The sequence below is a fragment of the Xiphophorus couchianus genome, chromosome 7 (genome assembly GCF_001444195.1).
Source record: "Xiphophorus couchianus chromosome 7, X_couchianus-1.0, whole genome shotgun sequence".
Classification (NCBI taxonomy): domain Eukaryota; kingdom Metazoa; phylum Chordata; class Actinopteri; order Cyprinodontiformes; family Poeciliidae; genus Xiphophorus; species Xiphophorus couchianus.
Window position 1 is genome coordinate 17,493,836 of NC_040234.1, and position 21,982 is coordinate 17,515,817.

The window sequence follows — 21,982 nt, forward strand, 5'->3', positions numbered from 1 at the left end:
AACGATAAGCAAAACAGCTGATTTCACAATTTTCCACCAGACAGTAACAAACACATGCCACAGGACAGGTAATCCACAAGCAGTAATTTCTAAAACAGGCTGCACGTCAAAGGGAAGTTGAGTGGAAGGAAAATGTGGAGTAGGAAAGGCTGCTAACAGTAAAAGGGATAACCAAAGTCTTGGGAAGATTTTGAAGCAAAACCCATTCAAGGGTTTGGAAGAGATTTGCTAGACTTGAAATGCAGCTATAAACAGACATATTCAAGACATGGAATATATCTGTCACAGTTCTTCTGTAAAGTCACTCATAAGCCAAACACAATGTAAGAAGTACAGTATCTTACTTTACACTGCACTGTTCTGTAAATTGAGATTGGATAGCCTTAATTATATAATGTAAATGCTTTAAACACACCACTTTCTTTGTCATTAATCTATATACAAGTATCTCTTTGCAGTTAATTACAGAAAAAATATTACCTCCAGTCTTAATCCTTCTAATTTAGTTAGACGCACCTGTATGTGTAATGTTGAAGTGCTTCATAAATGTGGTTTGTGTCACTGTTATCAAACAGTGACGTCTAGTGGCCACTTGCAATATTAATTTGTTTTTTTGGGGGAAAACGAAAGTAAACTAAGTTTTGTTTTCCAGGTTAAGCTACTACGTGAAGAAGTGAATCGTCATACTGGAAAGGCTGGGACTTTTCATTGCAGTCGGAGTTGTAGTCACTTGGTCTATCGGACGCTCCAGTCACGATGGCTTCTGATAATGATGAGATATATGAACGTCGCATTGAATGCTTAAGACCGAGACTCCAGCAGATTATAAAGGCAGACGAGGTACTACCACATTTACAGTTAGAATCTGGACGAAAGGAGCAGATCACACAGAAGCTGAACACGGAAGGTTATAAATCGGCTGCGGATCTGCTTATTAGTGTGGTTGTTGAGAAGCCACATAAAGACGGCTGGTTCAGGGCCTTCGTTGATGCGTTGAGTAATGGAGGCAACGCTCACGCTGCTGACTACTTGCAGTTAAACCTCCCGGACCCTGAAGTGGAGGCGGAGAATGACTACTATGTCCAGTTAATTCAGTTATTTAGTCCCAGTCTGCAGGACATGAAAACAGAAGAAGTGTCGACTCAGTGCTTAGCTCAACGTCTCCTAACTAATGCGGACCAAGAGAAGGTAAGCGAGAAAAAAAAATAATAATAATGAGATTGGGAAATGTCAAATTCGCTGTTAGTTTGAAGTTAGAATGAATAAAATTAATGTTATCAGTATTTTGTTTTGTTTTATTTTATATGCTAGAATTCAAAGCAATCTATAAATTAAATTATGTTTTTATCAAATGTTTCAAATGGAGTTATGTGACCACAAGATGGCAGTATTGAATGCAAATGGAAGTCCACCACCTCTGGTTGATGCGACTTCTCCTACCCTCAGGTTGCAGAAAAGTCACATAAACCCAGTTTATTTTGTTCAAAATCTAGATTTTGGCTGAAAAAACAAACCACGGAAATAAACGTGGGGCGACTGAACTTCTGAGCAGGATCGTGAAATGCCGACCTGGCTGGTTCTCTGAATTTCGGGAAATTCTGCGTGTCACTGAACACAAACACCTTTATGAGCTCATTGGAGGATCACCTGAGTGTAAGAAACCGAGTAAGTGTCTAACCTTCCTCTGCTCCTGGAGAGCACAATTGTTGAAGGAAAGGCGATGAGGCAAAGTCTAGGCACCGATATTTCAGTGGGATTTAGGGAGATTTGGGAGTGTTATGCATCTGAGTAATTACATGGATTGCAATATCCCTAATTCAGTTTCTTGAGTAATTTCCCATTAGCAAATGTTTATTCTACTGAGTAATTTTACTAAAACTGTAAGTTGGTTTTCATCTATACAGAGTTTCTGTTTCTGAGCTTCATTAGTGTAAAGATGGAAACTACATTTAATTATTTTTGGGATTTTCAGAAAATGTAGCAGCAGCAGAGGAGAAACCGGCCGAAAGCTGTCAGAGTGAGGAGCCCATGGAAATCAGCGGCACCGAGGGATCTCAGAATGATGCCACAGGTCTTACAGAATATGTCTCCTCAATGTATAATGCAATTAATTTATATTTTATATACATTTACATATATGTTTCTATAGGTTTTTGCAGGAGCTGTAGAAGTCACCAAATTAATCAACTTACTGTTAAGCTTCAAAGATTGTCCATCCTTGTCTTGCATCACAATTGCAGTTAAACCCAGACTTTTATGTACATTGTATAAAGAGATATAAGATTTTCTCCTCTGTTGCTTTAAATTGAGATTAAATTCTTTCTGGTTTAATTCAGTAGGATTACCAAAACTATTTCTTTAGACAGTTTACGTACATGTTCTCAGTAGTTGATAGAATGGCCTTTTAAACTAGATTTTCTTTTCCTTCTGGAATAATGGTCCATTTCTGTCTTTTTACTCCATGTCAGTAAAGAACTTGTTTCGCACTCTTACCAGATTTTGCATGCATCTTCACAAAGTTTTTTGCCGTTTCTCTAGGCTCAATTCACAGATTTTGCACATTCTTTATACTTCTTGTTACTCTAGTTGATTTTCTTGATGTCATGAAAAGAAGCAACATGTTTTAGATGTAGCTAGGCCTGTCGATTTGTGTCAGCTGTTTGGGATTCCCCAACGTAATTTCCCCTCAGAAAAACGCTGAGGAGAATCGTGCTTTCTGGTTGGCTACCTGTCACATTCAACAGGCTGCATTAAAGCTCCCAGTCGGGGAAAACCCCTGGTTTAGATCTGAGCTGAAACGACGATCTACCGTAACACACCACACAATCTTAGAAAGACCAACTTTCTAAGATTGTTGTAAGGGGAAAAATAGGAGCAAAAAACATGTAGTGTGAACTATTGCATCAGGTAGTCGATGTGCCCATCTTCTCTATTTAAGTCTAATTATTAATGAAGGGCAACATAATATACAGACTTCATAATCTTTTGGTTGAATTCAGTATTTATTTCCACTTTGGCTTTATGTTGTTTAGTTTTTTTTTTCCAAGTACATTTTTTGTTAATGGAGACTGAGAATCCATTTTATTTTTGTTTTTGGTTGTTTTGTTTCTTTTGTTTATCAGTTCCAGTGTTTAGTGTTCTTTTGAAAATAAAGTGTATCTATCTTTGGCAGGAAATCGCATGCATTATTACATAATTTCCATTAAATCAGTGTAAAAAGATCTTCAAACAATACTATTGTTTATCGCAATAATTTTTGAGACAATTAATCGCTCAGCAAAATTTGCTATCGTGACAGGCCTAGATGTAACTCTAAAATACATCCACGTGTTCCTCTTATAATTCAGAGGTCGTAAGCATAGAAAGCCACAACTTTCTATGTTGGGAAATTGATTTTCCCAATTTAAAAATGCATGTAAACTTTTCAGGAATACAGTATGTTCTTTCAGTCATTAGTTCTTCCATTACCTTATAGGAGAGAAGGTAATGTTTGCTGCCATGAAAGGGCTGTGTGCTTTCATGGCAGCAAACAACCCTGAAAGAACACTTTTTTTTTCCCCCACATGGCTCATTTTCATTTATTCAGGAAATTACAATCAAAACATTTCTGTTAGTTATGCTGTACCAACTTATTATGCATTGGATGTTGTGCAAGCTATTAGGTTGTAAGTTATTTTATGTTTAATTCTGTGCATAAATTAGCTGAAATCTGCTGCTTTTCATAAGTGTATTTTGAGTAAATGCTTTTTTTTTCTTTTTTTTTTCTTACAGATCTGTATTCAAGCGCTGACCTGTCCAAATCCATGAATAATTTACATCTAGGTGGGACTCATTTCCCCTCACCCACATTCTTATTGTTATAATTCTAGAAACTCTTGTTAATCCCAGAATGTGTTCAGTGAAACCTGGGCCACCAGACCTAAATTAGCACAGGTATTTGTCAGAAAAATGTGTGTTTGATCTCTATTTTGTATTCACCAAGCATAACGATATTAGCTGGAAGATTGTTGCAGAATATTTCAATGCCTTTTGGTGTGGGATGAATAAGTTCCATGTGTGAACTCTGAAGAACCACAGAGAGGTTGCAGAGGAAGGAGCGCAGTGGTGCTTTAAATGAAAACCACATGCTGACTGAGTATTAGCAGATTGAAAAGGAATCTGTGAACTGTAGCCTTTAGTTAACTTTCTATGCATGCTTTGTCTTCTTCAGTCTTACAGGAGGGTGGAGTTAAGTTCAGTTGTAGTGTCCTATATCTGTCATCAGCCAAGAGGTGGTGCATACTCTGTACAAAACACCACTCTGACGATCTATTTACATTCTGAAATGCCTGTCTCTGGGTGTAGTAAGTTACAGATATGTTACCCTCTTCCCAGGCTTAAATCGAGGATGGGGGAAGTACTCTGCCACCACAACTTGAGTCTTTTCCTACACTTCAATTACCATATCTTCATATCAACTCTAAATGACATTTTACAATAAGCAGCCAACAGAAAAATATACTTTTTTTATTTGTTGATTTGCGTGAGTTAAAATTTACACCTAATCTTCCAAGAAATTAAACTCTAATCCTGTTAGTTTTCAGAGATTTTCTGCCCTCTGAAATAATTTGACTTCACCTCCTTTTTGGAGTAAAATTTATAAGAGCTGACAGAATGCATCCCAAATAATTGCAGTGTCTGGAACACATTTCCTGTTGTTGTTGTTCAGGCTCTATTTCTTCATCAGGACACACTTGTGTTGACCCGTAGGAGGCTAATTAAAAACTGCCTGCACCGACAATAAAACACAACTGTTCTGTGCCTTGCAAAAGTATTCATGGTTCTTAAATTTCTTCACATTTTATCAGGCTGCAGCCTCAAACATCAGTTTATTTTAATGTGCATAGACCAATATAAAGCAGTACCTAATTGTAAAGTGAAATTAAAAAAAAGTATGCATACTTTTTTCTTCTTTTTTTTAGAACTAAAAATCTGAAAAGTGTGCATTTCTGTCCAACAATGCTTTATCTGTTTTTTTTTAAACAATTACCTCCCACTCTAATCACAGCTGCAAAATAGCTCAGACTGAGAGGAGAGTGTCTGAGGATCAATTTTCACCACAGATTTCACAATTTTCTAGCCACAGATTCCGTTAGATTGAGCTGTGGACTTTGAATAGACTATTCTAAGACATTAATGTGCTTTGATCAAAACATTTAATTGTAGATCTATTCTTTTGGAGTCTTCCTGGGTTGCCTTGTTGCCACCTAATACTCTGACCAGTTTCCACACAGCTTGATGTTACCATCACTTTGTTTCATGGTGTGGATAATGGAATGAAGGTGATGTGCAGTTTTAGCTTTTCACAGGACGTAACATTTTGCATGTTGGTCAGAAACATGGTCTTATCCTTTCATATCTTCTATATATTTGCTGCGACTTCTATAAGGCTGGTGGCAAACCTCACATTGGACTTCTTGTAGCTTTTATTCAGAATCAACTTTGTTCTTTGCAAAATGAGTCCATTGCTTTAAGTCACAGGTAGACTCTAATCACTGAGTTTAATGTTTATAATCTCTTTATGAAGCGTTTTGTACAATCTTATTGTTGAAAGGCGTTATATAATGAAGGAATTTAAAGGTGGCTAAACAAGCTTTCCTTGCTTAGTAGGTGACTTCTGAAGGTAATTTAACTGGAATTTATTCAGGGGTATCAAAGTAGACTAGTTTGGTTTGCCTGCCTTGCCACACTTTAATTTGTTTTATTTATCAGCAAATTAGAATTTTTTCTCCCACTCAGTAATCATTCATTGCTTTGTGTTAGTCTGTCATGCAAAATCTTCATTAAAAACACATTAAGTTTTTTTTTTTTTGGTTGTAGTGTAACAAAACATAAAACAGTGAATACTTTTGCAACCCACTGTGTTTTCTGAGGTTCTGTATTTATAGCTGTGGCATATGTGGAACTCATAACATAAGGTAGGCTCACTCATGAAAATTGTACACAATGCCTCAGCAATGCATCACCCCAGCTGAGACAGAACAAATGACTCACTCCCTTCCAGCAACTTTAAACCCAGCTAAGGCGGATCATAGGTCTGGTGTTTACGCACAGCAAAGACTGAATAGTGCTACATAAAACCAATCGTGAAAATGATACTCAAGTTACATGTCATGACATGATGGAATTTGTCTGAATCATTACAAACAAGTATTAGGTTTTCTGCGCTTGCTGCTGGTTTGTATACCTATTTTTATAGCAAATAGGTATTTCTGTTGTAGTTTGTTGAAATTATATGAATGTATTTTCTCATTCTCTTAATTTGGCAAATTTGAGGTTTTAAAACTAGGTTTGTGTTCTGAATTCACATTAAAAAAATTGTTCCATGTATAAAAACAGCTTAAAGGGGACATTCCATAACAATGTGTAATTGTGGCTTGCTGACATACACAGAAGCCCTTTTCAGACTGAGCCTCTTGTCTGCATTGCAGATTTAAGTGGCTGTCCAGCAGCAGAAGCAGCAGGAGCCACCGGAGGAGACCCAAAAGAAATTTCTCTTCGTGATTATCAGATGGAAGTTGCCAGGCCTGCCTTGGAGGGGGAAAACATTATTATTTGCCTCCCGACAGGAAGCGGTAAAACCAGAGTAGCAGTGTACATTACCCAAAAACATCTGGACAGCAGGAGAGCTGAGGGGAAACCAGGGAAGGTGGTTGTCCTGGTGAACAAGGTACTAGGATCTGACTTTGGATCTGAATGAAGCACTGCAGCCAAAGCCCATAAGTCAGACAAACAAAAGAAAACACGCAAGTTACACGCCACAAATTCCATGCCATAAGTTTTATGTATCCCAGTGCACTTTGTTACTATTTGGCCCATATGAGATGCGAACTGAACAAGGAAAATAAATACCATGTGGCAAAAAATATTTTCCTCCCATAAAACTATCTAGTAGCAGACAAAGTAATCTTATGTGACTGAAAGCATTTTCGTTTTTAATCTTCATTCCTGAGCAATAAGTAGGTTAGTTGTACCCACAGAGAAAAGTCTGTGTACTCCTTTTGTAAACAGTGTGCAACAAAATCCCCTGTTTCCACTAATTAGAAGCTCTGCCTTAAACAAAAGGAATGAGGCTCCAAGTAGCTTAGTTGTGGTGGGTGTTAACATTGTGCCCTTCAGATGCTGTAGTGGCAGAAAGTCATTTCTTCCTTTGTAAAAAGAAAATTGTGTTCATGAAATATTCTATTTTGTCTTGTAGATTCCTCTTGTGGAGCAGCATTTCTCCACAGAGTTCTCTTCCCTGAAGCTCAAGTACAAAGTGGAGAGGGTCAGTGGAGACTCTGAGCTCAAAATCTCCTTTGCTAACATTGTAGAAAGAAACGACATTATCATCTGCACAGCCCAGATTCTTGAAAATTACTTGGAGAGGGCTTCCAGCGGAGAGGATGAAGGGGTGAAACTAAGCGGTAGGACTTTGCAGCACTCAATTTCTAAATTCTATGAAGTTTGATGGGAAAACTACTATAGGATAATCACTTACAAAGAACTCGTGTTAACTTGTGTTATTTTTCTAGCCCAATCCAGGGTCAACTCCACAAAAATACATTCCTGGGTGGGTTTAACAGAATGTTGTTGGGTTATGGGTTTGACCGAGTTTGACTAGTAGGGTTTTCTTAGCCCTACTAGGACAAATTAGCAAATATTCCACATGAATATTGAGAGAGTGGTTGAGAGCTGGAGTGGTTGGATCTCCACCGGTCATTAAGTAAGCGGCAGGGTACGACCTGGACAGGTCACCAGTCCATCACAGGGCAACACAGAGGCAACAACAAAAACAAACATGCACATATTCATTCCCATGGGCAACTTTTAGAGTCACTAATGAACCTATTAATTACGTTTTTTTGGACAGTGGCAGGAAACTGCAGTGCTCGGAAACAACCCACGTTTGCACAGAGAGAACACGCAAGCCCCATATAGAAAGACCTCAGACCTAGATTCGAACCTGGGACTTTAATTGTGCAGAGCAACTGTGCCGCCAAATGGACTTCCATGGAGCCCTGGGTAGAAAACAGTTAACATTGACTGTTAACTGTTTACATCTTACCTTCAAAGTCATATTCTATGATAATAGAATACTAAGCTACCGTAGTATTCATATTATCATAGCATTTTCAAAGAACTAATGATTGTTATTGCTTTTACCCCTAAAATCCTAAAATACACTCCATTTGGCTGCACCTTGCTCTGCCACACTGCGGCCTCCGCAGTAAATATGCACCCATTAACGTCAATGACAGCATTTACACTGCGTCTGCACAACTGTTCATACTTCCGCAAAGCCATTACCCAAAATTAGAAAAGATTCTGTTTTTACCAGACGCCGGAGCAAGTGTGTACCGTATTTTCTGCACTATAAGGCACACCACATTATAAGGCGCACCTTCAATGAATGGCCTATTTTAAAACATTTTTCATATATAAGGCGCACCGCATTATAAGGCGCATAGAACAGACGCTACAGTAGAGGCTGGGGTTACGTTATGTATCCATTAGATGGAACTGCGCTAAAGGGAATGTCAACAAAATAGTCAGATAGGTCAGTCAAACTTTAACCAGCGTTCTGAAAACTCTGTTCATTCCCAAAATGAATAAACAGCTGTTTTATTATTTTCCCCGAGGTAAAGTAAGTGACGTGGTATTTTCGTGACACAGTTTATCTTTTAACAACAGCAAGGTATAACATATAGTGGAGGGGAACTTTTCCTCGATTCAATAAATACGTAAAAAACAGTCTGATACTGTTACGGTAAATCAAACGTTAGTGCAATCACAATATATATCCACTTCCGCACCATTGATTCGTTAATGTTAAATTCTCTCGCTGCTGCTCTATTCCCATGTTCTACTGCGTGACTGATCGCCTTGAGCTTAAACTCTGCGTCGTAATAGGAGCCATTTTGGGGTCTGTACACAAAACCCAACGTGCACCGCGCGCCTCTTCTTCTACGGGGCAAAATGAAGTCGGAGGCTGCTTACCGTAGTTGCGAGACCTGTTGTGGCTCAATATTGGCCCATATATAAGGCGCACCGGATTATAAGGCGCACTCTCGGCTTTTGAGAAAATTGAAGGTTTTTAGGTGCGAATTATAGTGCGGAAAATATGGTAGTTAATCTTCAAAGCCCACACCTTTCCAACAGGAAGCTGCACAAGCGAAACATCCGTATTTTCAAAATAGTTCATCAAGACAAACTATATTTGGTCAAAATATTCCCTGTATTAATAAAAATATGGGTATATTTATAAATAAATATACTCATTTTTTTAGCCATAACTGATACATGTCAACATGTATCAGCTATGTCTATGGATACACACAAAATATGTGGATTTAATTCTGAAAAGTTTCTTGCTCAAATTACAGCAGGAGCACCAGTCAAGGCAGGGAGAGCAATGCAGAGAAAATGTAAATTTTTGAAGTTGAGAACTGCCGCATTTTATGTGACACCATTCATCCTTTTTATTACTGGCGTTGTCACGTGATCGCTCGTTTCCCATGCACGCATCTTGCAAAAACCTCTCTGCGGTTTGCAGTGGAGCAAAGCTGAGAAGGCATGCAGCAGTGGAATTTGGGGCGCTCCAGAATGGCGGCAGCCTGCCTGCAAAGTGCGGAGCGGAGCAGAGCCGGATGCAGTGTCACGTACTGGAATTGTTAGGCAGACAGAAAGAATTGGACATGTCTGTCGAATTTGCTAATAGAACTATCCCACAAGGTGTCACACAAGACTTAATGAAGTCCAAATGAAGAACTGAGGGTTAAAAATGCTGGTGGAGAATTTGATATCTAGCCCTTTGTGGGCGGGGAGATGGAAAAGCCAGACTGACAGAATAAAACGGAAACTTCACATATTGCACAATTCAAAACATGCATTTAAAATTTAAACTGCAAGTCTGTACAGGCACACACCAAAATGTTTTGAACTTCAAAACAAAACTATAATTCTAGAAACTTCTCTTCCTATAAATCCTGGTAGCGAATGATGCACTTTAACTACAGTCAAACTTTTATCATGGTCTCTATTAAAAAAACAAAAAAGGGAGCATCCTTTGCAGTAACAAAATAGAAAACTGCTGTATACACTTAGTTATGAAAGGAAAACCCAGCAACCTTTGAAGAAATGACTAATGGGAGTTTTAAACTGTTGCCTTCTAATTTTCCATAGTAGACATTTGTCCTGCAGTGACAAAGCCAGCTTGAAAGATTGGCTTTGTCACTGATTTTGTTATATTTATGGTGATCTGCTGCAATAGCAGAGCTCCAGCAAAAGTCATTTTATGTTATTTAATTTCAAAAATGTATTCTTTGCGGCTGCTCATTCAATGTTTGAATTAAGGGCTATAACATGTTGCCACAACGTTCTTGCTAATGCGCAGATGGTTTGGCTACATTTTTTGTTTACTCTGATGTACAGACTTAACAGTAAACGGTCATTTCTTGGAAAAATTCAACTTTTTTTTTTTTACTAGAAATCAAAACACACCATTAAACTTCATATGGTTGCAACATCTCTAAATTTATGCAAAATCTACCCTGGATTTTACTGACACTGAAATGTTCTGGAATAGATAACCACCAAGGGAACAAGGAGCAGGATTTTCCCCCGACAGGATCTTGTCAAATTCTTCCGACTTTAGTGTTCACTCCTGGCAGTCACCAGTCCAAGGTGGAATAGCCACCTCAGAGGAACATATGCTGTTTGTTGAAACACTTGAAAGCATTTATTTATTTTTTCCCCCTTCCTCCTGGCTCTCAGGCCACATGTCTGTTCAAGCCATCGGTGTGTGGCTGGATCGAATTCACAAGAGAACATCTATCACAGCCCATCAAGCTGCCACTCTGCATTCTCTTCTGGGACAAATTCGAATAACAGTTTAGACTTGAGTAATTGTAATGCACCGTATTTAGATTACATTGAAGTCTGGCTTTGTTTTTGAAGCATGCAGTTCTCTTAACAGATGTTATTGTGCGGTTTAAACTGCTGTCTCAAATTGTCCCTAAAAGCTCTGATTTGTGTGGGACAATTTGTTTTTCTAAAGAACTACCTCAATCTTTCAAGGGACTCTTAACTAACAGTGCTTGGTTGAAGAAGATCGTTGTCTTTATATAAGATTTGTGTACTTTCAGTTAGGGAGAAACTATATTAGTTGCAAAAAATCCCTTCTGTTAATTCTTTGTTCTTATTTCTGCATGGCATTTATAATTTACAGTTTCAAGTGAACCTTTGGCATAATTTCACTGTTTTTTGCAGATCTGACACTGATCATAATAGATGAATGTCACCACACTCAGAAAGGAGAAGTCTACAACCACATCATGATGAGGTACTTGAAACAAAAGCACAAGAACAAAAGGCTCATTAAGGAGCAGAAGCAGCCCGTACCACTTCCTCAGATCCTGGGCCTGACAGCATCACCGGGAGTCGGAGGTGCCAAAACCCTGAATAAAGCTGAAGAGCACATTCTGCGAGTAAATACTCTGTTTAGCATTGTATCTGCAACTGTAATATTGTATGCATTTTTACAACTTATTCTCGTCATCTAAATTTCTTTCACATTTATCTCTGCTTTCTAATTCTAAGCCTTAGTTTCCCACTTCAAGGAAAGCTAAAAAAAACATACAGACATTGTATATAGTATTTTGCGTTACATATTAATGCAGATTTCCTTCCCTCTTTTGTAGATTTGTGCAAACTTGGATGTTACCAAAATTATGACAGGAAGCATTGATAAAAAGGAACTACGAAAATCCATTCTGCCTATTGAACCGAGAAAAGAGGTAGACGTTGTTCAATATTAAATACGACAAGATACGTACATTAAAATACAAATGTGGTGAGGTTCTCCACATTTGGAGAACCTCAAATGTTAACTACAATACTACAAATACAGTTAATGCCCCTTTAGTAAAGGGGCATTAATTGTATTTTTACCTAAACATCATCATCAGGATCCCTTTGGTTGTGTGGTCAAGACAATCATGACTGCCATCCACGAACATGCCCGGCTTTTTCCAACATGTGACCTGGGCTCTCAGAATTACGAACAATGGGCTGTTCAAAAAGAGCGAGAAGGTGAGTGGAAATGTTACACAGACATGTATTATACACATATGTTAAAAATTGACTGGTGATGTTGGTGCCAACATGTTGTGCATCCCTAATACAAATTGATAGAGGTGGCATTTAAAATTTGATATGAAAAATACACAATTTATCCCAAGTCGATGATATTCATTAGCATTATTTAGCCTGAATCTTTATGTCTGTGATATTGATCTTACTTTGTTATTTTTTATTTAGTCAAGTATTAAAGCTCCATAAAATTCTCCTTCACTTTTACCTGCAGTGTACCTGTAGTAACCCTTTAACACTAACTCTCTTTTACACTGGACAGTTTGGGTTTAGCAGACATAGAGCTATCATGAAATTGCCTCATTGTGTTTTAGCTGCCAAAGATGGAGACCAGACAGTGCGGGTCTGCGCAGAGTACCTCCGACGGTATAATGAAGGTCTGATTTTAAGCAACACCATACGCATGTGTGATGCACTCAGTTTCCTGAACAAGTTCCACGAGGAGCAGATCAAGAAGAAAACGTCACAAGATGAACAAAACATAGAAATAACAGAGACAGAGAGATTTTTGTTCAATTTGTTTAAAGGTAAGATCTGTTTTTTTCTTGTTGACATTCAAGAAAAAACATATATATATATATATATATTAATCAAAACCGCTTATGGTATTGCTTACCCATATGTTCACATTTTTGCTGTTAAACTGTACTTTTGTAGTAAACAAAGAGCTATTTTACCATTTAGAAATATTGCTTGGCAAATCAATTTAAGGCTTTAATTCAGATTCAGACTTATTCGTGTCCCAAATGGGACTAAATTTCAGACTAAAACCTCAGAATAATTTACTCTAACCAGACTTAAAGGTGTGTTAGTAGTTTTACCAAGAGACTGCAGTCGTAAAAGTGTCAAGTTTAACTTTGTTGAAAGAAATTCTGCCTTACTTCTTTAACATCTACTCCTTACAGACAAAAAGGAAGAACTGGAAAAGCTTGCAAAGGATCCAACATACGAAAATGACAGCCTCTCAAAACTCAGAACTAAAATTTTGCAAGAGTTCAGCAGCAGACAAGAAGCCAGAGGGATCATTTTCACCAAAACACGTCACAGCGCTATGTCTCTTAGCCAGTGGATTGAAGAAAACCCAAAGTTCGCTGACATTGGAGTAAAACCTTCTTATTTCATTGGAGGAGGAGACCAGAGCGATACTAAACCAATGACAGCTGTAAGTGCATACTTCACAAACTAAACTCTCTTAGGCTGCCATTTCCCAAGGTCTTCATGTATGTGACCTGCAGTTGTATTCCTCAGGCAGAGCAGAAGGATGTGTTGAAAAGGTTCAAAACCGGTGAACTCAACCTCCTTATTGCTACCACAGTGGCAGAAGAAGGTTTGGACATAAAAGCCTGCAATTTTGTTATCCGATATGGCCATGTGACCAACGAAATTGCTATGATTCAGGTCAGTAAAATGAACAATTGTAATACCTGATTAAAAATGTGATGGTATGCCTTTTGGTTTTATTCAGTATCACTTTGACTTCATACATAGATAAAGTAGCTGAAGGACATATGCCATAATACACATATCAGCTGAAAAAATAAACATTGAGTAAATATTTAGTGAACACTTAATATGCTGAGTATTTGGGCTGTATGGTATCACAGTTTCTTGTGTTGCCTTGCAGCAAGAAGGGTTTGGGTTCTGGTTTTGTATGTTTTCTTGGTGCATGCATGAGTTTTTAAATAATTGAGTCTTCTTGCCTCAGGGACAGTGTGCAAAACTAAGAGTGTTGTTACCGCTACGTGGTAGTGCTTAGGTATTATGTGTTCACTTTAATGGTGTTCAGTATTGAAAAAAAAATATATATATTACAATATCTTTACCCATTTCCCAAATACAATAATTTTACAATATTTTTTTGTATTACCAAATGACAAAAAAAGCTTCATTTCAAAAACACTTATTTCCATAAACTTAGATATTGACACAAACATTCAACAAATGATCTGTGATGAATGACTAGTTGATTAAATAAATCTCTATTGATTTTTGACAATCAGACTGACTTGAAAGTAATTTTATGTTCATTTAAAAAGTTGCAGAGAATAATGCATTGATTCACCTAAAATCCACTACAATGAAAATGATCTGTAGTGACTCAAAAAAGTACTTGCTGCCCATAGCAGGGACATTTCAAGGGCTGTTTCAGGACAGTACTGATAACTAACAGTTTAAATTCCCAGGCATTGCAGCCAAAATGATTCTTTAAGAAAAACAGGGATTCCTGATTTCATGTCTGTGTTTGTAGGTTTTCCATTCTGCTCAAATCAAATGTTAAATTAATCTCAGCTTGTTCCTGTTTTCCACAAACCTTTTCATGGGTCAGTATTTTCAAGTTTCCTGTTAGTCATCCAGCTGTAAATACTGGCAACAGGAAATAAAAAAAATGTGGGCTGACTGAATATCAGTAGATGATCGCTGACCATTTGTTCTGTTGGCCTTTGCAGTCTCAAGGCAGAGGAAGAGCTGAGGACAGCACATACACTGTCGTGGATGTAAAGAACTCAGGGGTGGCTGAAAAGGAGTATGTCAACGAATACCGTGAGAAAATGATGAACAAAGCCATTCAGAAAATCAAAAAATATGATCAGTCAGTTTACAACAAACAAGTATGTTAAACAAGTATTATTAGTTATCTATTTTCTCCTAAGTACATTCTTTTAACCTTTTTTTCCCCTTTCATTAGATCACCGAGTTTCAGATTCAGGCTATAATGGAGGAAAGAGTGAGACAGGCAAATCAGAAGAAGAAGGCTGTTAAGGATGAGAACCCATCTGCTGTAAAGTTTAGCTGTCGTAACTGTACCAAATACATCTGCAGCGGCGAAGACATCAAAATCATTGAAAACATGCACAGAGTCAATGTTACACCACAGTTTAGGTACAAATTATGATATAAACTTTTCAACACTTGCCCATTGCATTGCATGGTTAATTATACTCTCTTTTGTTTTGTGCAGGAACCTTTTCATCCAGAGAGAAAACGTATCTCTTCAGGAGCGACGTTTGGACTATGAGACCAATGGAGTCATAGCTTGCAGTGGCTGTGGTCAGGTAAACACATTGTTTAGTTTTTGGATTTGCAGGCTTGCTAATAACTTGAGATAACTTGTCTTGCCAAGATACTCATATCCCTGAATCCTGCTCCTATTTTATCACATTGCAATGGCAAACTAATTTAATTTATTGGGATTTTTGATAGACAAACACAAATTTGTGCACAACTGAAAAATGTGTTGTCTGCTCATTCCCCAACAATTAGATTATGGTCTGATCTACCAGATATGAAAGATATCTATGTAAACTGATGAATTTGAAGAATTGTGTTAGTCCTAACTGACCTAAAGCAGGAAACATTTAGTCTGCAAAAGATGTCCTTTTATAGTGTATTTAAATATCTGCTTTCAGATGCAGTTTTATCCATCTTTCCATCCAGTTTGCTTGTCTTTGCCTAAGAAAGCCCTCCCAGTAGCATGATGTAGCAGTACCATTATGTTTCACTCTGTGATTAGTGTATTCAAGGTTATGATTGGTGTTAAGTCTTCACCACACATAGTTTGGTACATATAGACCACAAAATTCCGTTATCTTCTGACCACAGCACCTTCTTCCACATGTTTGCAGCATCACCTGCATAGCTTTTGGGAAAATGCAAAAGGGACTTGTTAGATATTATTTCAATATTGACTTCCTTCTTTCCAGTCTTTCATAAAGGTCGTATTTGTGGCGAGTATAGCTTATAGTTCTCCTGTCAGAGTATGTTCCTGCATTAGTGGTAGATTTCTGCTGCTACTCTAGCCTCTTTGACTAAACACTTAAAGTCAGGTTCATATATTCCTTTTTGCCATCTTCATGTCGTTTGTGTATTTAGGATTGATAAAGTGAGGGGTAGAAGTCAGCCTGCCTATGTCATGCCCCTGAATTGCGAAATGATGCAATCATAGCCATCACTTGGGTTGAACTTTATGGAGGAGAGCCGGGTTTACTAGTCGAAAAAGTGATGATGTGCCATTTGAGTAATGAGGCAGCAGTAGGATTTACAAATATAAGCAAGATTCAGAAGTAATTTCTGTATGAGGTGGCTTGTCTGTGGATTTATAACAGAAATATTTGTAAAAGAGGGCTCTGATTAATTAATTGCTTGCCCAGCTGGTCGGTTCTGGTGGGCAGTCATGTCTTGTTGGGTTTGCAGTTATTCTTTACTCCTACTTTCGGATGATAGATTAAGCTGTTTACCATGAGATGTTTAAAGTTTGGGATGGTTTCAAAATCAAACCCTGTTTTAAACTTGTCCAGGACTTTACTCCTGACCTATGTGCTGTGTTACTTGTTTCCGTGTTCCTGTTTTTCCACTAATATTCCTTATTAAAAACCTGAGAGCTTCACATAATAGCTTTATTAGTATCATTTTAGCTACATTTAGTGATTCTGAGCCATTTTGCTTTTTACTAAGACAGAATTCCCAAAGAAATACATCAATGTTTGTGACTGTAATGTGACAAAATGTAAAAAAAAAAAAAAAAAAAATGTTTAAACGGTGTTAATATTTTTGCTAAACACTGTAGAGCTTCATGGCAAATGAAGAACAATAAATGTATTTTTATAAATTACTTATTTTATCTGACAGTCTGGCTGCCATGGAAATCGACTAATCGATTTTGCATTAAAAATTGTTTAATGCATTAAACGGAGAAAATATGCACTAAGATTTGTCTTCTTTTATACTCCACTTCTGTTGTAGACATGGGGATCAATGATGTTGTATCGTGGGATTGAGCTGCCCTGTCTTCATGTGAAAAACTTTGTGGTGGATATAAATACGAAAAAATACAGCAACTGCACCAGGTGGATCGACCTTCCCGTCAAGTTTCCTGACTTCGACTACATCGAACACGCCAGTCTGATGGCACAGGGCTCGGATGACGAAGACACAGAGTGGCCCTAACAAATCAAAGCACTTATTTCTTCCAGAGGCGGGTGGTTCTCTTCTGATGACATATTTTGTGTACGCATTCATTGCAATACACACAGAATGAGGGATCTCTCCTTTATTTAGATTTAAATGTTTTACCAAATGCACTTTGTTGTCAGATTTTGCACTTAGCTGGAATAAGGCATCACTTAAATTCAATCTGAATTGATTTGCAAAACGACTCAAAAGTATTTTCTTCAGAAATCATTGCTGTCCCATGAGATGCAAGGCAAGGAGCCATTGATTGTCCCTCAGAGCCCACCTGTCAACTCACATGCACACAAACAGGTGCTGTTGACTCTGTTTAAGTCACCCATCAGTGAGTGATTCACCACTGTTGAGACAGAGCTATTTACAGAGGCAACCTTTGTTAACCTCGGTGTCCACATCCTTTTAGACGACCTAATCGATTGGGCAATTCTGCAAGTTGCACAAATCCCTCAGGATTGATCAAATGAGTATTTTTCCAACAGGAAAGAAATTTTACTCTGTCTAAAATTGCACTAAAAGTTTGTATGTGCACTTCTGATATTTTAAAAATTCTTTTAACAAAGGACACTTTAAGTGTTACATGTAACCTGTAAGATTGGGTTTTCAATCTTTTCAGGTTTATATAATATATTGGTTTAAAATATATTGCAAAATATTTTTTAATTAAGGGTAGAATGACAAAAAACTTTAATGAAAAGCCATCGTGTTGCTTTTATTAACGTATAAGTGCTGGGGTTTTTTCTTTTTCTTTTTACATTTATTGCATAAATATGCATTTACAAATCCAATGTTTAATCAATTAGGATTTTATATTTCTGAGAAAGATCCTAAAACATTTTGTACCTCTAGATCACAGGTGTCACTTTTAGATGTGCCTCTGCTGCACCACACCTGAATAGAATAATGAGGTCATTAGCAAGGCTGGGAGAACTTCTCTACACAAGGAGGAGGTAATTAAGCCATTTCATTCCAGTGTTTTGTACCTGTGGCACATCTAAAAACTGCAGGACACCGGCCCTTGAGGACTGGAGTTCTAGATTGTTATCAGTCTGAACACTGATAACTGCTGCTCTAAGTTTATTGCTCCATGTGCACAGCATGTGGAGTAGCTCAGATTGTCATCATGCCTAAAAATTGCAAATTCAACTCTGTTTACTTTGTTCCCTCACACTTGTTGTCAGAAAATCATCTAGTTTCATTTTCACATCATTTTTGACTGTTTTAAAGAGCAGTTTGATGCATAAATTTAGCTAGATAAATTTATACGCATATTTAGTGAACTCTCAACATAAATAGAAGTGTATGTACCTTGTTAAAGCAAAATAATGCATTTTTGAAGTTTAAATGTTTTAAGTGCCCAAATCCTTAGAAAATAAGCATCAATATTAAAATGTTTTCAGGTGTTTGGACTGTATGACTGCTAAATGTTTATTCAAATGACTGCTTTAGAAGCAGTGTGTTTGCTGACTAGGAAACTAAATCATCTGTGGGTTTTAAATGCATTTCAAATAAAACAGTGTAAACGTTTTCTTCACATTGTCATTATTAAAGTTCTATCCCATTCAGTTCCTTGTAAAAGTATTGATCCACATAACGTTTGCATATTTTGTCATATTGTCATATGACAAAATGGACAACATGCTGAAGTTGGTTGACAAAATCAACCATCGTTAATGTGATTGGTTGAGTTTTTACATTGACAAAGTATTTGATAAAAGTGAAAGGAAAAATGTAAATTTCTTTCAAATTTTCTCTTACACAAATCTTAAAATGAGCTTTACATTTGTATTCAGTTTGTGTGTTACATTTCTGTGTAAACTTACCTATTCTACAAGGATCTAAGGGGTTTTTTTAGAGATCACTAGGGCACAGATAAAGTCTAAACACATCATAGAGGTGAGGGATAAAGTTTTGATAAGTTTAAACTGTATTTAAGTTTTAAAAACAGTATTTAAAAACAATAATAGTTTTTGAAAATCTCTCAGAGCACTGCATAATCCATCTGATAATAGAGTATATTATCAGATGGAGTAAACCTCCTGAGACATAGCCATCCACCTAAATTAACTAGTCAGACACGGTGAGCATTAGACAAAGATCCAGACATCTGTTGACAGGAGAAGTATTAGTCAAGCACTCCATAAATTTGGCCTTTATGCAAGAATAGCATAAAGGAAGTTTGTTGAAAAAAAGTCTCAGCTAGTTCACCCTGAACACTCAATCCCTATTATTAAGCACAATGGTGGCAGCAACAGGTAAGCTTACCCGATTTATTTTTTGAGTCATTTTTGACTTATGAGCCAAAAATAAGGCAAAGATGACAGGTTTCTCAGCTATGTACGATATAGCTGAGATGTACATCAGCTATGTAAGGTTATTTGCGGGAAACAACAAAGAAATGACAATTAAAGCCCGAGACTTTCAGAACCAGAGGAAAAAATTGGAGCACTGAGTCTCATTGAATGCGAGTGTGAAAACTGTGTTGGATGCATTTTGTACATGCAAAAGCGGGTGAGGAATAACTTAAATAATACAAACTCGTAAAAATATGCCTTCAGGAAAATGCTTAAAGATAAACATTAGCATAAAAAGATGTTTACATGTAAATACCCCAGTTATTGCAGCACATGTTTTCATGCTGCCACAAAGCTACCTGAATTAACACATAAAATGAAGCATAACTACCTTCATTTATTTATCTTTGATTTGACTATTATACAGTGTCATCATGACCAATAAAAAGGGATGTTTAAAAGCAGTTACCTCTGAACAGATGAACATGAAGTACTTTCCATTGATCACAGTTCCATTCAACAGGACATGCGGTCAGCTGCAGGCCTTGATCCACTTCTTGTTTTTTCCAGACTACGTTTGGGTTTTGGAAACGTTATACATTGTATTCCTCCATCTACACGCTCTGGGTGACGGCCGTCGGGATTGCATGTTCCATACTGGCAACGTTGAACCAGAATTTCCTAATATTTTCGTTGAAATGTTCATGATCGCAGCGCGTTAGCAATAAGAAACCCCGGTAATGTTGACGGAAGTTCAGTTCCTCCAGGTAAGGGGCGTGTACTTGCGGACAAATTGCGGCCACTGATTGGTCAGTTGCTGACAATGATTGACAGGTGGGTGCAGTCAATTGTGGTTCATTCCTCCTGACAGAACTGGAGTATCTGCATTAAGTTTATCACTCGCACATCCCTTTACAGACTGTAACATCTCCATAGGATTGAGATTAGGGCTTTGTGATGACTATGACAAAACTCTAACTTTGTGCTTGGTAACCACTTTAGTCGCATGCCAGAAGTTATTGTTTATTTGGAAGACCAGTTTGCCCATAAACTGTTACTTCCTGACTGTTGCCTGTAGATGCTACTTCAGTCTTTCCTCATAATGTTTTTTCCTCATGAAGACATATTTTATTTTGTCAAGTGCACCAGCAAAACAGGCCCACAACATGATGCTGCCATCGTCATACTTCACAGTCGGAATGATGATCCCAGACTTACAAGGGTCCCCTTTTTTCCTCCAAATGTAATGATGGTCGTTATGGCCAAACAGTTCCACTTTAGTTCCATCAGACCACTGGGCATGCCTCCAAAAATGAAAGTTATTATCCCTGTGTGCACTTGCAAACTGCATTCTGGCTCTTTTTCAGTGTGTCATTTAGAGTAATAGTTTGATCCTCGCTAAGTGTTTTTTAGCTGGTGCAGGACATGTTTCACTATGGATAAAGACACTGTCTTATCAGTTTCAGTCAGCATCAGTCACAAGGTCTTTGGCTTTAGTTCTGGGGTCACTTTGCACATTATTGACCAAAATACATTCATCTCTGGGACACAGGACCCATCACTTTCCTGAGTGGTATAAAAGTAGAACATTCTCATCATGTTAATACTTGTGTATAATTGTTTGAACGGATGATTTTCATATCTTCAAGCATCTGGAGATTGTTACCAAGAATGATCCAGACTTGTGCAGCTCCTCAGTTTTCTTCCTGGTATCGTGGCTGCTTTGTCAAACAAGAAAGAAGTGTGTGTGGGGGGGGGGGATGTGTGTATGTGTGTGGAGGTGTGGCCTCAAAATACATCCACATATGTGCCTCAAGTTAACTCAATTGTACTGCATCACTTGACCTATCAGACGTTTCTAAACCGTGACATCATCATTGGGGGTTTCCCCTCATTGTTCAAAAAGATTCTTATCATTCTGTATGTAAACCTCTGATTTTTAAATCTCTGGTAGAGACCACCATACATATATGTTCTTTGTCTCATTATTACTGTGGCATTTAACAAAATATATATACATATTTTTTGTAATCTTCACTGACCTAAAACAAGCTAATTTTTTTCTGATTTAGCTGAAGACAATAAGAAAAAAAGTGCATGTTTCTTTTTTTTTTTCATTTGTGCGTGTTTCATTTGTTTCAACTTGGGCTTTCAAAAATTATTAGACACAAATAACGAGCAAAACAAGTCTTCACAAATTATCGCCAACGGATGACTGGACCTAGTACAATACAGGTACCTTTGATGGTCTAAGGCACAGGTGTCAAACTCCAGTCCTCGAGGGCCACTGTCCTGCAGTTTTTAGATGTGCCACAGGTACAAAACACTGGAATGAAATGGCTTAATTACCTCCTCCTTGTGTAGATCAGTTCTCCAGCACCTTGCTAATGACCTAATTATTCTGTTCAGGTGTGGTGCAGCAGAGGCACATCTAAACGTTGCAGGACACCGGCCCTCGAGGACTGGAGTTTGACGCCCCTGGTCTAAGGTGACGACGTGTGAGAAAAAAAGGTGATCTGATGAATACTTTTCCAAGATTCTGAACCTCATCTAGA

The 21,982-nt window shown here is 37.7% G+C and overlaps 1 protein-coding gene across 2 annotated transcripts; it reads left to right on the forward strand.

Moving 5' to 3' along the window:
* Nucleotides 1-612: 612 nt before the first annotated feature.
* Nucleotides 613-18,663, forward strand: ifih1 (interferon induced with helicase C domain 1). Of its 2 annotated transcripts, XM_028022130.1 has the most exons (16): nt 613-1,188; nt 1,494-1,665; nt 1,973-2,071; nt 3,772-3,822; nt 6,471-6,709; nt 7,238-7,445; nt 11,290-11,507; nt 11,721-11,816; nt 11,988-12,111; nt 12,486-12,698; nt 13,077-13,333; nt 13,420-13,569; nt 14,619-14,780; nt 14,858-15,051; nt 15,131-15,224; nt 16,912-18,663. In XM_028022130.1, the coding sequence occupies exons 1-16, from the start codon at nt 757-759 to the stop codon at nt 17,113-17,115; spliced, it is 2,913 nt and encodes a 970-aa protein (XP_027877931.1). In that variant the 5' UTR covers nt 613-756; the 3' UTR covers nt 17,116-18,663. The 2 variants fall into 2 exon arrangements, with proteins under 2 accessions (XP_027877931.1, XP_027877932.1); XM_028022131.1 differs by lacking the exon at nt 3,772-3,822.
* The last annotated feature ends 3,319 nt before the right edge of the window (nt 18,664-21,982 follow it).

What these genes read in the sequence shown, in the direction of transcription:
- ifih1 (XM_028022130.1), top strand. Translation starts at nt 757, where the DNA reads ATGGCTTCTGATAATGATGAGATATATGAACGTCGCATTGAATGCTTA. An exon ending in TGTTCAAAAAGAGCGAGAAG is followed by an intron (nt 12,112 to 12,485) that starts GTGAGTGGAAAT and finishes ATTGTGTTTTAG; the next exon opens with CTGCCAAAGATGGAGACCAG. An exon ending in AGTCAGTTTACAACAAACAA is followed by an intron (nt 14,781 to 14,857) that starts GTATGTTAAACA and finishes CCCTTTCATTAG; the next exon opens with ATCACCGAGTTTCAGATTCA.